At 35.8% G+C, this 15,737-nt stretch overlaps 1 protein-coding gene across 2 annotated transcripts; it reads right to left on the bottom strand.

Annotated features, from left to right (window-relative positions):
* Positions 1–4,228: 4,228 nt before the first annotated feature.
* kctd17 (potassium channel tetramerization domain containing 17) lies at positions 4,229–15,737 on the bottom strand. 2 transcript variants are annotated; one of them, XM_079388906.1, is made up of 7 exons: positions 15,209–15,737; positions 11,094–11,202; positions 10,280–10,371; positions 9,881–9,979; positions 6,322–6,447; positions 5,943–6,071; positions 4,229–4,479 (listed from the first exon to the last, which is right to left on the bottom strand). In XM_079388906.1, the coding sequence occupies exons 1-6, from the start codon at positions 15,683–15,685 to the stop codon at positions 5,967–5,969; spliced, it is 1,008 nt and encodes a 335-aa protein (XP_079245032.1). In that variant the 5' UTR covers positions 15,686–15,737; the 3' UTR covers positions 4,229–4,479; positions 5,943–5,966. The 2 variants fall into 2 exon arrangements, with proteins under 2 accessions (XP_079245032.1, XP_079245031.1); XM_079388905.1 differs by having other exon boundaries at positions 9,833–9,979; positions 15,209–15,687.

The following is a 15,737-nucleotide window of genomic DNA, read 5'->3' as shown; positions in this document are numbered from 1 at the left end:
ATCCAATGCTGAACATTAAACTAACACACTGCCACGTGCATCTGGACCAAAAAATGTTTTTTTTGCTAACAGAACTGGATTTCAATGTAAATACTGTATATTTGGATTTATTATTATACAGTTATCTAACATTATTAGTTGTTTTAAAGTGTTGTAGAACTTAGGTTCTTTCCAAAAAACTTCTATTTGTCCTTCTTAAACTACTCTGACACAGCAAAAAGCTACATTTTAAATGCAATTGCATTAATACGTTTAACCATGCAGCGATATTAAACACTGTGCAACAAACTGCAATATATCTGACGCTATTCAGTGACTGTTCATGGAGCATGTGAGTGCAACGGTATGTTTCGTACATTAGATATTTAATTTTCATGTAAATACTATAATAAACATGATAAAAGCTTCAGACACAGCAAATAGTTTTTTGAAGAAGAAACTCTAAACTTTATTGAAATCATTTTGATAACAACAATGCTGCTTGGACATCTAATTCATGATTGTTTCCTGTGCTAAAAGATATTCTCTCAGCTGAAGAGACAAACATTAATCTAAATTTCTTTGGCATACACTACTAGGGGTCTGTGCCCCGTTGCAACAAAACCCTTTAAGTTCAGAAAGCCATTAATAATTATAATCAAACATTTTCTTAACTTGAGGGGTTTGTTTCAACAGGCAGATGTGCTTTCAATGCTAATCAAAACTTATGAATTATGCAATATGTATGAATTAAAGTACATAATTATACATCTAAAATACATGTGTAAGGAAAAAACATTTAAATAAATAAAATTCATTTTAACATCAAGAAAAATAAATTAATTAATAAGCCAATACACGTCCCATATTTAATAAATAAATACAACGCGAGAGCTGAGTGGAAGTATGGTATAAACAATGCACATAAATATAACATTTGTCAAAAACAAAAGAAAGTGGGTGGGAAAAGAAAAAGACTTCATTTTGTTGACACTGACATTTTTTTTGGACTGGAAAATGTAAAATACATGTAACAAAGGCATAAAAAATAAACATTGTGTGTCTGCAGAATAAAATTCAATATTAACCATAACATTACCTGTGCCCTGACAAGTAACATAATCTGACATTTTTTAGACTAAAATAAATACAGATGAATGGCACAGTATGATTATATAAAAGGCCATATAAAAGGATGCTAAAACATACTTCTGAAATTCAATGCAGTGATAAGGTTTGTTCAACACACCAGTACAAATTTAAAGAGATTACGATAGCGTACAGCACTGACACACTAGTAAGATACGTGTTGTATCAAAACGTTTGCTGCTTCTACATCGGTCTACACAGTTAGTTTGATATCTCCTGTCACTATTCTGCGTCTAGAAACAATTATGTTCACAGTTCTGGAATATAGTGGTAGCTAATGGGGACAGAATAAGAATTGTCCCAGTAATGCACAGAGCTACAAAATTGTGTTTGCAAACACCTCTTTCCTCTGTATAAATGCAGTTATAATAAGAGGTCTTGTTGTGATTACAAACTGATTAAATGATTACAAAAAAATCCTTTTACCCATCCAAATATAGTTTCTAAACACTTAAGTCACATTTAAAAATGAATTTTATTGCATTAAATGAGAAATATCAAACAAAGTAGCATCTGCAAACAAATGAAGCATGACCTTTACTCAGAATTTCAGGCTATTTTTAGCATATATACTATATACAGGGCTCCAGACTGCGACCAAAAATATTCATTTGTGAGTGAAATGTTTGCTGAGATTGCCGCTGGCAACTCTATAAATTTACATGCTATGACTGAAAGGGGGTCATATGACGTTGCTAAAAAGAACATTATTTTGTGTATTTGGTGGAATGCAATTTGATTTTACGCAGTTTAAGGTTCAAAATATTTTCCACATACCGTACATTATTGTTGCTCCTCTCTGCCTCACCTTTCTTGATTGGCCAGCTATCCAGTGTGTTGCGATTGGCCGAATACCTTAAGAGTGTGTGACGGAAATGTTACCCCTTACCATATTTGGAATAACAATACTACAGCGAGAATAAAAGTTACGCCTTCTTTGCGTAAACATTTGGGCAGTGTTATGCAAATATTCCCACACAGTGACGTAGATACTGTATGTAGGGGCGTGTTTGATGAGGCATTTTAGGAGGGCGTGGATGAGTCTTAAATTTTAGAAAGAATATCTCTTTAGGTTTGAGACTTTAATCTTTGCCACTTTAAGGATCTTATATGTGCACGAACAGCTTATAACACTCCAAAGACCAAGAAAAACACAAAATCGCATCATATGACCCATTTAAAAATTAGCATGCAATGACTTTTTTCCTGATTGTTTTGCGATGACATCTTTTATGTTGACGTAATAAACCGAGATGATGCGCATCAAAGTTTTAGTGGAAAAACGGTCCTCATCTCTGCTGAACACCAGCGCTGACGGCTCACCTGATAACTTGAACAAACTACAGCAGGTAAAGCTGTCAGTTTTGTGGATATTGGCAATATCATTAACAATTATCGTTTATAATCGATACTATGGCTTCTCAAGATCTTTAGTCTATATGCCTTGTTCTGTTGATGCGTGAACTTAATTGTAGTGCACTTGCCGTCCAGTAATCGCAATAAGCTTTGTGCTCTGCTACATTTGTATAAATATCAGCTTTAAAATTCGGCCTAATTCATAACAAAATTCGACGCTTTCATGTGGCATGAGCAATTGCTTTAGTGCCTCAGTTCAAGCGGCATGTGAACCCATCATATCTTTCTCTTTACTACTAAAGTACGAAATGAACATGAATGAACATCAAAAGGTAGGCTATTTCATAAGATAGCTTATAAAACGGATAGTTCCGATCCTTGATTCTGATTGGTTGAGCCACGTTCGCAGCGGTTGTAAATTACTCTACAAACATATACCTTGTTCCTGCGTGCTCGGCAACCACTTTGTTGCAACCACAACAGTTTCTGAGGAACTACATAGTTTAGCGAAAGAATATTTTTTATTAATATCATTATATTTATTTGCTTTGTTTTATTTTGTGAAACCTTGTTACATTTATAGAATAACCATTTTATAAATGAAGTAAAGCCGTAGTTAACAGAGAATTTATAACTGCTAAAAGGGTTTTAGGCACTCTGGTCCGTGTCGTGCCTAAAAACGCCCCTTAGCTGTTCTGAATTCACTGTAACCCACTTTTTGCTTTATTACAGTACAGCGTCAATGGCTCCTTAATTGATTTTTTTTTTGTCTGGAGCCCTGGTATATGAGATATGAAACCAGTTCCCCATGGTTAACATAGGTGTCCTATTAAAGTAGCTACAAAATCCTAATAAACTTCCTTTGCAGAAATGTTTTGCTTAAAATGTGTGCTTGTGCCATCATCAGCTACTTGGTTTGCTATATAATGCAATCACATTCATCCATTTTTAACTATGGCTTAAGTGTCCAAACATGTTTTTGGGGCACTGTTTCTTTGCAAATTTGTGCAAAATTTTTAAGCATATTCAACAATAAACAAGCTTAGACATGCAAACCAGCCCACAGCACATAATAATCCCAAAGAATGCTAATTTGCACAGCTGTAGGCTAAAGGGAGCAAAAGGTGCTTGATCATTTGTTGAATTGAGGCATGTTAATTTGAACAATTTTGATTGCCAGGCTTTGTTCCTTTGAAAGAAATCTAGCCTTCACGCAAAACACAATCGCAAGTGACAGTATCATACTCCAGCACATTATCTGAACTTCATTTTAAGTAAACTGAGACTAGGACCTTTTAAAAATCCATATAGAGTATACAAACACAACCAGAACCACAATATCCCAGTGACCTCTAATGACACCCTGACCTTCTAGTTGGCGCCAACGACTATCAAAATGAACTGCCACAGACTGTAAATGGGACTAAAGTGCACTACTGGTGGTCTGCCAGGGTGACACTGCTGGCACTTTACCCACAGCTGATGCTAAATGGAACAGGACGTGATCTGTTCATGTAGCAGAGCCGCCCTTCTTCTCCAATAATAAATGTGCAAAAACTAAACTCTAAATACTACATAAATGATTACTGTCTCACATCCACAGTCTTTCCATCATTGATGACAATGTATTTCCTGACTAAACCAGACTAAATTCTTTAGTTTTTGTTTAAATGCATTATATTTACTGAACTTTTATCCCATAACTAAGTTGCAATCTTTGGTAACAGGCCATGTACTAAGATAGTAACTGTAAGTAACGGTGTCTTTATTTTAATAGCTTAAGTGACTTGTTTTCAGGAACATTTCAATTTAAAACAATGACATTTTTTGCAGCTGGATGTGAAGTTCTTGTCTCCCGCTAATACCTGTTGTTCAAGTCAACAAATCTAAAAAAGTATGGCTATAAAAACAGCATCATGAGCACATGATAAAATGGGTATCTAGAAAAATAAAATTCTTTGTATCCTACATCCTGGACCCATGGATCTGGAACAGCTGCAAAAGAGTTGGAAAAGGCATTATAGACACAGAAACACACTACCGTTCAAGTGTTTGTGGTCAATAAGATCTTTTTTCTTTTTTTTTTTTTAATAAATGAATTATATTATATTCAGAAATTATGCATCAAATTGACCAAAAGTGACAAAGACATTTATAGTGTTACAAAAGATTTCAAATAAATGCTGTTCTGAATCCTGAAGAAGTATCACAGTATCCGCAAAAATATTTAGCAGCACAGCTGTTTTCAATATAAATAATACTAACAAATGTTTGAGCACCAAATCTGCAAATTAGAATGATTTCTGAAGGATCATGTGACACTGAAGACTGGAGCAATGGCTGCTGAAAACTGCTTCAAAACACAGGAATAAATTACATTTTAAAATGTACTAAAGGTTCATGAAATGAAGGTTAGTTCATAAAGTTTACAAAGATTTTTAAAAAAGGTCTAATATTTGTAAAAATGCTAATTTTTACTCTCTGTGAAACAGAAGTAAAAGCCAAATGCTGTGATTGGCTAACTTCGTCACACCATATCCATGCCCACTTTTACAGCATGTGGTGTGTTTTGAAAATCGAGATGGCAAGGACTGTGATAGTAAATATTTGAGCCCAAATCAGATCCAGAGTCAGGAAATCAAAACAGTGCAGCAATAGCAACAGTCTTTTTCAGTGTAGTAATTATTTTTGCTTGCTTGATTGCTTAATTTGATTATACATACTTGCATTTTGTTTTCATTGAAGAGTAATCTCTTATATTTGTAAAAAATCTTCATTCTCAATTTCATGATCCCTTTAAAACAGCTATTTTAAATTGTAATATTTTACAAAATTGCTGGTTTTGCTGTATTCTTAATCAAGAGACTTCAAAAACAAAAACAAACAAATATTACAGACCCCAATCTTTTGAACGGCAGCGTATGTCTACAGAAATAAATTATTACTAATAATTTCTGATATGAATAGTGTACAGTGTGAAATATGCCTCCTTGTATATTCCATGTAATACAAAGATAATTTTTGCTGAAGATGTGGATATGGGTGGAGATGGCAGTGACTCGATGGCAATTTATGGAACAAATGCTGTGCTAAAAATTAAGGAGTCATTCGGTCATCATTTCTGGTCTGATGACCTGTGCTAAAAATCCCATTTTAAAGCTATATTTATTCAAGGTGCACAATAGTTTGTCTGCACACTTATGAATAGTTAGTTTCAAGGTAAAATCATGCTTGGGAGTTGCTAGGACGTGAAGGGTATTTCATTTCAGTGCACTGTTCTCATAAAAGGCAAGTAAAACTTACATAAGAGGGCTTTTTTACAATTTAATATAGTTCTATTGTTGTGTCTTTGTGATCGTTTAATTTGGTGCACTGAAATGTAATTTACTGAAACCCTCCAACTACTAAAATTCTGTACATCTACCACTAATACAACCAACATGACGGGATTTCCTCACCAATTCCTTTGACACAAGTTTCTGCTAATCTCTAATCCACTCATTGGGGGTGGCATTTCTTTCTCCCACTTCCTCCTCCTCCTCCTCCTCTTCCTCCCTCGCTCCATCTTCCTCCTGTGTGTCCGAGGTCTAGTTGTGTTATGAGTGGACAACAGGGTGAACAGAAACCGGAGGGATCGCAGCACAACAGATGATGGCATAGCAAAAAAAAAAATGAAAAAGATTTATGAATATGTGAAGAGTCGGTGTGCGAATGAATATCAAGGCTATTGATGTGGAATGAGATGAAGAGATGCAGATTTTGTAGGTTGTAAGCATGTTTTTGAGGAATGAGTGACTGTGCTTTACAGTGTTTGTATTTGTCTGTAGGAGCTCCAACCTTAGTCTTGTGACTCTGCTCTGTCCCCAAACCTCCACCCGAGGTATGCAACTCTTTTGACACCACACAGAGAAATTCAGCCTGGTCCTCTGTTCCGTAGCTGTAAGATGAGCCAATATTCACCATCTTGAAAAGGAAAGAACGGCCAAGAAAAAGAGAGAGAGAGAGAGAGAGAGAGAGAGGTCTTTCATTATGACACATACTTGAGATTAGAGGAAAGGGGTGAGGAAATAAAGGAAAACATCAAGATGGATCCAATGCCTGGTCAGCTGAACCAAAAGCATCTTCATTGCTTTCATTAGAGATAGGTCAGGTTGGTCAACCTTTAGTTAGTCTTCCACCAACTGACTAGTCTATTGATGTGTTTTACCTAATTTTCTTTTGAGTTTGATTTAGCTCCAATGTTTTTTTTTATAGCTGTGCTTTAAAGCTAAATAATTAGTAGACAACTTCTCAGAGAGGAGTTTAGTGCATTAGTGCTTATAGTGTGGTCAGTCGCAAAATTCTGAGGTGTGTTATTCCATGATAACAGCCGGTTAAAGCTAATAATACAGGCTCATCCAGGTAACTGCAGTCAGCGCTATTCACTTGCTGGGAAACATAATTTCTTGGTGGAAGCTTTGTGTTTGGTTAGCTAATACAATCAATTCAATTCAATATTATTATTGAACTCGTTTCATACAATGAAGCTTCTGCCATTTTGCAATGATTGTTTTGCACACTGCAGTGGATAAGATAACTAACAAACTGGTAAGATTTTTAAAGCGTTTAGTCTTAAATTAATATCTTTTATCGCCTTATTTATTTATGTGGTGAAATGTTGTGCAATAAGTGGTATGACGGCACCGTATCCTTGCTATTTGCTAGCAACTACTTTCTTCACAGAAGCTTTTTGTTCAAATATTTCAACTTAAATCAATATTTCGTGTCTAATTATTTACTTATGTGGCAAGTTACTGTGTCAGGGTTCCCACTCTTTCATGAACACCAGATTCAAGGACTTTCAAGGTCTTTTTAAAGCACCATTTATTTTATATCAAGCACCTGTCAAATTCACACCCAAGCATATGTAGCATTATAGACCTTATGTAGCGTCATAAATTTATACAACTTTTTTGCATCTAACTGGCTTTTGCTGTAATTCTTGTAAAAGATTTAAATTTTTTAATTAATAAAAAGTGGTTAAACGGGGCTTTACGCTTACTTTTCTTTTTAGGAGTACTTGTGCTCCTAATTTAAAAACAATTTAGGAGCACAGTCAAAAATTTAGGAGCACCTTCTAATCAAAAATTCTGATCAAATACCCATTACGAGATGATATTTGACTTGTTAAAGTGATTTACAGGGAATTTTGTTTTTACCTTTGTATTGGTAAATCATCTTTTGTCAAATTCAATTATTTGTACTACAGAGGTGGCACAGAAGAGCACAAAAGTGGATTGTAGGTGTATTTTCAGACGTTTACTGAGGCTCAGAGGACACAATTAAATTCATAAATTCATGTTGAGGTTAATGTGTTAAATATAACATTATGAATATAAATATTAAATTATTTAAATAACAGAAAGGATTCTTTAAAATGAAAGGAAAACTGCCAGTAGGTGGCAGCAAGTCACTGATTTCATCACTGAATCATTCATTCAATTGATTAGTGCGACCGGCTGAATCATTCAGGAACAAAGCAAGTGAATGCATACTTGAATCCGATTCGTTTAAAAATGCCAATTAATTTCTTGTATGCATGAATCTGGCGTGAAGGGTGTGGGTTTGTGGCATTCAGCTTCTGATGTTGTCTTCTTTTCTAAAATCTTAGTGGAAATTGTTTTGTTGTTATTTATGTTGTTTTGTTTGTTTATTTTTTTGGGGTGGGTGTTGGATTTGTACGGCTGATTTTTGTTTTGTGCTGCTGTTCCACAAAATGAAACTCAGTGGACAGTTGTTAACAAAAAAATGCCAATTCATACAGAAACGAAGCAACACTGTGTTTGAATGGAGATGCGCAGCGGCTCGGCTGTGACTTTGACGAAATAGAGCAAAATCAGGCAATGGTGTTCAGACAATGCAAGTCACTTAATACTAACTTGTTGCATTAAATCAATATCACATTTGCAAACTCCCTTAATCATTAAAAGCTGTCACTCTCCTTTGTTCATCGCGATCTCACAAAGTTCCATTATAATCAACGCAGCTCTCTACACTGCACAATGAATCTCTTATTTACACCCTGTACACTTTGTTATAGTGGGAGGATTCCGGGGTTTTGAGCAGTGAGTGGATTCTGATTAACATTGTGTTCAAGGAATCGACAGATATATCTGTGATACATTACTCACCGCTGCAAAAACACGTTGTAAGTACGTTAGAAACCTTTGAAGCTCCCCTCAGCGCAAACACAAATATGCTGATCGGGTCAGTCGCACTGGTGCTCCTAAATATTTTTTCATAGTCGCATGCAATAGTTTCAGTCGCAAATGCACTGCTTCTCTATAGGGTTCATGCAGGGCTGAGCAATTCGCGCGTCAGCTCGCATGATAAGATTTTTCTCGCGCTACCCCATCTCCACCCCAATAATTAGCGCTGTTTCGTTTTGTTCTTGACAGCACATATAGGAACATTTTTGAAATGGCACCATTCTACTAAACAAATTTATTTCAAGCACTTTCAAGGACCTATATTTGTTTTCAAGTACTTTCCAGGCCTTGAATCCATGTGTCTGATATTCAGGTACTTTCAAGAAGCGTGGGAACCCTGGGTAATAAGCAGGATAATGCCAGTTATTGCAAAATAATGCTGGCTGGATGTACATTATCCCTTACTTAGCATTGATATATTTAAATGTTGATCTATGTACATATGTAGATGGATGTTTTTGGATGTTGCATCATGTCTCATGCTGTTTTTTAGTATCTCGCACCATGAGCACTGCATTGAAAGGGGCTAGTTTAAATGGATAGTTCAGACAAAAATTAACATTCTGTCTCATGTCGTTCCAAACCTGTATGACTTACTTTCTTCTGTGCAGCACAAAAGATTATATTTTGAGAAACATCTGTTTCCTTGATTTTGTTCATGCAATGGAAATAGGCACCAATGTTGTTCGGTAACAAATGTTCTACAAAAATTATTTTGTCTTTCACAGAAAAAAGAAATGCATACAAGATTGGAACAGCACGACTGTTTTCATTTTTGGGTGAACTGTCCCTTTAAGAAACATCTGATTGGTACATGGTGGATGATAAATAAGCCTTATTACTTCAAAATATGTAGTTTTCTCCTAACAGTGCGGATTTGCAAAACTACATATTGACAAAGCCGGAAAAATATAATTTCTCATTTAGCAAAAAAGAGGCTTTGGTGCAACTGACCATGTAAAATCCAGATGAATGCAAATGTCAAAGTTTAATTTCACACTTTAGCTACATTACTGGACTCTGAATCTGAGGGGAGAATTGGACACTGGGAGCATTAGGATCAGGGGAAGGGAAATCAACTCAGTGTCAGTCCAACCCACAGTCCAGAGCAGTCCGGGGCGGGGTTTTCGGCAGGCGCGCACGCTGACCTGCTCAAACTTCCAGCCGTCTGACATGGTGGACACCATCTGGGTCAGCTCCTCTTCCTGACACTGCAACACCCGGTACACGTGTTTTGGTGGTACCTGCTGTATGAGAGACAGAGAGAGAGGGTGAAGATTGGTGAAGTGTAAAAAAGGAATGTGGTGGGAAGCAGAGGATGATGCCAAAAGGCAAGTAAGAAAAGAAAAGCAAGAGTGGGCGGGAAACCGACGGCTGTTGCATAAGCGCACAAACACAGTCATTAATGTACAGCAGAAACTGAGATGGACAGAAATACAGTGCTGAGAAAGTGAAGAAGCTGAAAAAATGGATACTAATGAAAAAAAGTATGTTTTTTATAAAACAAAACTACATGGAGGCATGCTCATACATGCCCTGCTCATTACCTGTGTGGCCTTGGAGTCTCGCTCAAGAATCCTCTCTTTGATTAATTTAATTAGCGGTGTGATGTTGTAGAATTCTGCCTCCTCCAAGACACCTGCAGGCACAAGCACACGTTGCTTTTAAAAACTGAACTTGGATTTGGTTAGAGTTATATGTTGTTTCGACTAGATATGCTCCAATACTGAAATATCCAAATAAATGAAAAATAAAACACTAAAAACTCAAATGAATTGCTGTAAATTCAACAAATGAATTTAGGCATCACTACATTATAATGTACAGTATAAAAACATTTATTTTGAGATTTGCTAAATATTACATTCAACAGTATTTTGAGTGAGCACTAGATGAGACAAAGATGAGACTAGTATGGGATAAAGGGAATCTAAATGTAAAAAATAGGGGAAATGAGAATTTACAATTAAATCAAATAGTGCTGTTAACTAAAAGTACTAAAAACATTTTCATAATTTGAAATAAAACTGTAATAAAATTAAATATAAATAATAGATGATACCCCTTAAATAAAACGGGAATGTGAAATTTTCTCATGACAATTAACTGGAAGTACTAAAATGACTAAAAACTAAAACTGAAATACTAATTCAAAATATTAATACATACTATAATAGTATATAAATGCTAATAAAATAACAGTACCAATAAATAGGTAAAAAACAATGAAGATAATCATATTGTACCAATGCATCCCTGATTATGTGTTATTAAATATATATTATAGTATAATATTAAAATAAGGCAATGCATTTTAAAAACGCATAGACTGACAACAGTTAAGAAAGTGAATTAACAGACCTTCTTCTGCCAACTCCTTGTTATAAACCAGCTTTCCATGTCGCAGATAGTTGAGTATGGGACCAAAATAGGTAGGGTCTCGGTCAATCACATAAGCACCAGTTTCATCCTACACAAACAGATCACAGCTCTCTCAATGATTAGGTGTTTCTTTATGTGCCATATAAATATCATTTCATCAAATATGTAGGCCTAATATTATTTAAAAATAAATTCACATTGTTTAATCATGATGTATTTAACATTTTACTATTAAATATTAAAATAGTCAAATTACTATTTAATATTAGATATTGTTCATATTTAATAATTTGGCGACTGTTAGGAAATTCACTATGTAAATGTAGCACTGACTCAGAGCTGAAGCTGTTTAACAGATGTACAAGATGCTCTGAACAGTATATAACCCCAGGGGATAAAAACGTGACTTGGCACAAGAGAGAAAAGAACATTAAAGGAAAGGGCATGTGGAAAGTGGCAGTGAGCGTAGGTTACATTAGCATGGCCGCAGTATTTGTCCCAGAATGGCTGAGGGCCTCCTCTCCGCAACGAATTAACCTTAAGAGCTCGACACAGCTCTAGCAAGAGCAGGACATCGTGTAGGCTACAACATACCCTACAGGGAACATTACACAACTGAGCCCAGGGCATGAGCACTCAAAACCCACAAAGAGCAACAAGAGAAAAAGGGAGTGCACAGAAGCACACAAGGGTGAAAAAGGTAAAAAAGAAAGAGGAAGATGTTGGCAAGACTGAAAAGAGGCACTGCAATGTTATCAAACCACTATAATAGAGAAAGAAGAAAGCATAAATGAGATCATTTACTGCAGATTCACAATATTAACATAACATACCTACACAAAAAGTTATTTATCATGTAGCCTAGGGTTGGGCGATATGGCCAAAAAAATTATCACAATTTTTTTCAGTCGATATCGATAATTCTATCCGTGCTAATCTTGTGTTAACATTTAACGAATATATATATATATATATATATATATATATATATATCTTGTTATTATCAATGCTGAAAACCGTTGTGCCGGTAATAGTTAATTGGATACTTAGGTAGTTTTTTTTTTTACAATTTTTTGTATTTTATTTAAAGGCAAACCTAGACAAACAAAAAACATAAATAACATACAGTGATACAAGGTAGTTAATATTTTTGTGGATTCTTAGATGAATAGAAAGTTCAAAAGAACAGCGTTATTTGAAATAGAAATCTTTTGTAAAATTATAAATGTCTTTATTTTTTATTAATTTAATGTGACCTTACTAAATAAAATTCTTATTATTTATTTATTTATTATTATTATTGAACAGTATTGTATATTTTAACATAAATAATGTAAAATACAGTTGCATGGCCAATATGAAATATGTATGCCTGGTAAATTTTCTTATTTCACCTTCCATTAATATTGGACCCTGCATGTGACTCGCTCTAGATTCACAAAATGGACACAAACAGCATACCAAACAAATCATCACAGAGTTGAAAAAGCATCAAAATATTTCCATTAGCTCCATAAAATCTCACAGTCAAAAGTAGCACAGAACATCATTTGCACATGCACACACACAAAAATCCCATTTTCGAAACAGCAAGTGTAGCAGACAGCCTCACATTAGACATGACTAGACTTGACAGCAGGCATGACAACACCTGCGCATGACTACTGCAGTGACTCAGAAGAGTCAAGCTGTCCCCCCGCTCGGGATTTCACAAGAACAAGAGAACGCACAGGGGATTTTACACATAATACTACTAGTATATGCCTTAAATTCACAGAATTCAGCTGTCTAAATTCACATTCATCTATCTGTGCTCATCTTGCATTAACATTTAACTATGCAGTTGCACAAGGAAGTATAAGCACCAGGTCCTGATGAGGAACTAGCTGCATCCCATGGGGAATACCTGGTAGGCAAACAAAGAGCATATTAATTTCAAAACAGAACTGCATCATAACTTGTGCCATGTAAAGCCTCACAGCATGCTATAAAAAAGCTGAAAAAACTATTTGAACTTCATCAATTCTGGCTTATGTTAAAAGCACATTCTCATTCAAGATGTAGAGAAACATCTCCTCCTCATGACAAAAAAGTAAGACACGTCTTAAAGAATCTGTCATCATTTACTCACCCTCATTTCATTCCAAAATCATGAGACTGACTTTCTTCTGTGGAAGATATTTTGAAGAATGATAGTAACCAAATAGTTTCTTTCCCACTGACTACTAAAAATTAAGTCAATGGGAACCAAAACCGTTTGGTTACCAACATTCTTCAAAATATCTTCTTTTATGTTCCACAGAAAAAATAAAGTCATACTGTTTTGGAATGACATGAGGGTGAGTAAATCATGACTGAATTTCCAGTTAGAATTTCTCAATTTAAAAAAAAAAAACTGGCTCAACACAATGATTCTATAAACTTAAACTCTTTAAATGTATGTAAACTACCAATGAAGAACAGACCAGGCCAGGAATAGAACAGAGAAGCCTCCATAGATATTTTTGTGCAGAGGGCTGGGAGTCTTCAAGGTGTCATGACTCTAATCTCATTAGAAGAGTGACATGAGCAGCGAGAGAGCACAAAACACCACAGCAGCCAGTAATAACTCTGTGATTGGGGATCGTCTGTGCCTCATCACTTACTGTGGGGATGGAGGTACTTTAAGTGTGGAATAAGAGGGAATATAAGAGGATAGTTTGGGGGGGGGGAGGGGTGGATACTGTGAAGGCAGAGTACCATCTGTTAAGCCAAATAATTTTTGTATGCCTTAGTGCTGTACGATTAAAAGAGTAAACGGGAGCTAAAAAATAGCATACTGTATATACAGAAAGCTCACAACATTTCACCCCAAAATCACAAAGAAAAAAAAGGAAAAACAGAAATAGGTACCTTATTGCAGGTTGTAGGTATTGGAAATATTGAAAAATTATATTTGGCATTCAATTAGAATTACATCCAGGTTTATTAGATTTGGGCCTTCCAAGCAGACACATAAAGCCATCTGCCAACAGGAAATTATGTAATATATTAACCTTTGCTGCCAGAAGAAAACATTTTATTGCAGTGGGTCAGTGGTAAGACCCCCTTCACACAAGAGTTGGCTTATGGTGATATTTACTTTGGTCCCACTGGAACTCCTGGCATGTGCTCTACATTCTGACAGATCAGTTCTATAAGATATGGATGCTTTATTTGGATTATCATAGGCCTCATTTCAATTTGGTCATTTAACAACAAGTATCCTAACATTAAAGTGATACTCCAGCCAAAAATGATAATTCTGTCCTTATTTACTCACCCTCATGTTGTTCCAAACCTGTATGACTTGTGGAACATAGAAAAAAGATATTTGAGGAAATGTTTAAGCGTCTCTAAACAATGGACGTCAAAGGGCTCCAATGTTGTTTGGTCTCCAACGTTCTTTAAAATATCTTCTTTTGTGCTCCACAGAAGAAAGAAATGCATACAGGTTTGGTGTGACATGAGGGTGAGTAAATGATGACAGATTGTTAAATTTGACATTTTAATTTATATATTTTTTTTATTTACATTTTTGACAGTTCCTGATTTACATGCTTAACTGACTGTTTTGTTATCCCAACAATTTAATAAATATAATATAACAAACCTTACTATACAAATAATATATTATTATCTTTCAAATATTCTGATTAAAAATTGGACTCATAAAATTAAAAAGTTACAAATTCAAAAAGTTAAACATGGTTTCATTATTAATAAATCTTTAATTATTAAACAAGTCAATGATAATCAAAGTTATCATTGTTATTAAAATACGCTAAATTATCTACATATAAAATATGATTTCATGAGATTTAACCCATTAATGGCGTGCTAATGATCCAAGAACTTCCCTCTCTGCAAAATCAGTTTCAGGTGGGCCACATTATCTGATAAAGGCATCGTGGAGTAAAATATGGATATTTCTGGCTCATAACTGCGACGCAGCTCAAACACATGTAATAAATACATTATTAAGCAGCGCAGCACGTGTGCATCCATCTGACTGAAGACCCCCGCTGCATCATTAATACACAGTCATACACGAGCATCACTCACTGCTGTCTTACCGTGTCAGAATGCAAATCCTGCTGCTGACACAGTCGGTACAGAAATGAAGTCTGCTCCTTTAGCAGCGTTTGTCGTGTAGTTAGAAACACCGTCCCCCCGACGTTGAGACGGACCCATTTGCCGTTATTGCCTCCTGCGGTATTAACAGCTGAACCGTTTCCTATTATATTTTCAGCCCCGCCGGATTCAACAGCAGTAGATGTGGCCGTTGTGGCTCCTTCGCTTCCGTCGTTGTCTTTGTTGTTATTATTGTTGTTGTTATTATTGTTCAGATTGCTGTGCGTTGCTGAGAGGGATCCCGTTTCCGGTAAAGCCTGAGGCGCCGCCGTTTTTCCTTTGTCCTCCGTTGCCATTAGGGAAGTACACTGAGGCTGCCTGGCGGTGTGTAAGCGGGCTGTCGGTGCGGCTCGGATGCTGTTCTGATGCAGTTCTGTCTCCCCCGGTGAAGCGCGTGCTGCCGGTTTTGTTCGTGTCATAGAAGAGCAGAAGAAGCGCGGGAGATGATTGGCTCGTATCCTGCTATGCGTT

This window comes from Barbus barbus (assembly GCF_936440315.1).
Source record: "Barbus barbus genome assembly, chromosome: 32".
NCBI classification, from domain to species: Eukaryota; Metazoa; Chordata; class Actinopteri; order Cypriniformes; family Cyprinidae; genus Barbus; species Barbus barbus.
This window is presented reverse-complemented; position numbering and strand designations above follow the sequence as displayed.

Bases quoted from the DNA above. Each gene is read 5' to 3' on its own strand.
- kctd17 (XM_079388905.1), bottom strand. From the start codon at position 15,685: ATGACACGAACAAAACCGGCAGCACGCGCTTCACCGGGGGAGACAGAA. The intron at 11,203-15,208 runs GTAAGACAGCAG...CTGTTTGTGTAG, and splicing joins AGGATTTGCATTCTGACACG to GATGAAACTGGTGCTTATGT. The intron at 6,448-9,832 runs GTGGGTTGGACT...TTCCTTTTCAAG, and splicing joins GCCCCGGACTGCTCTGGACT to ATGGTGAATATTGGCTCATC.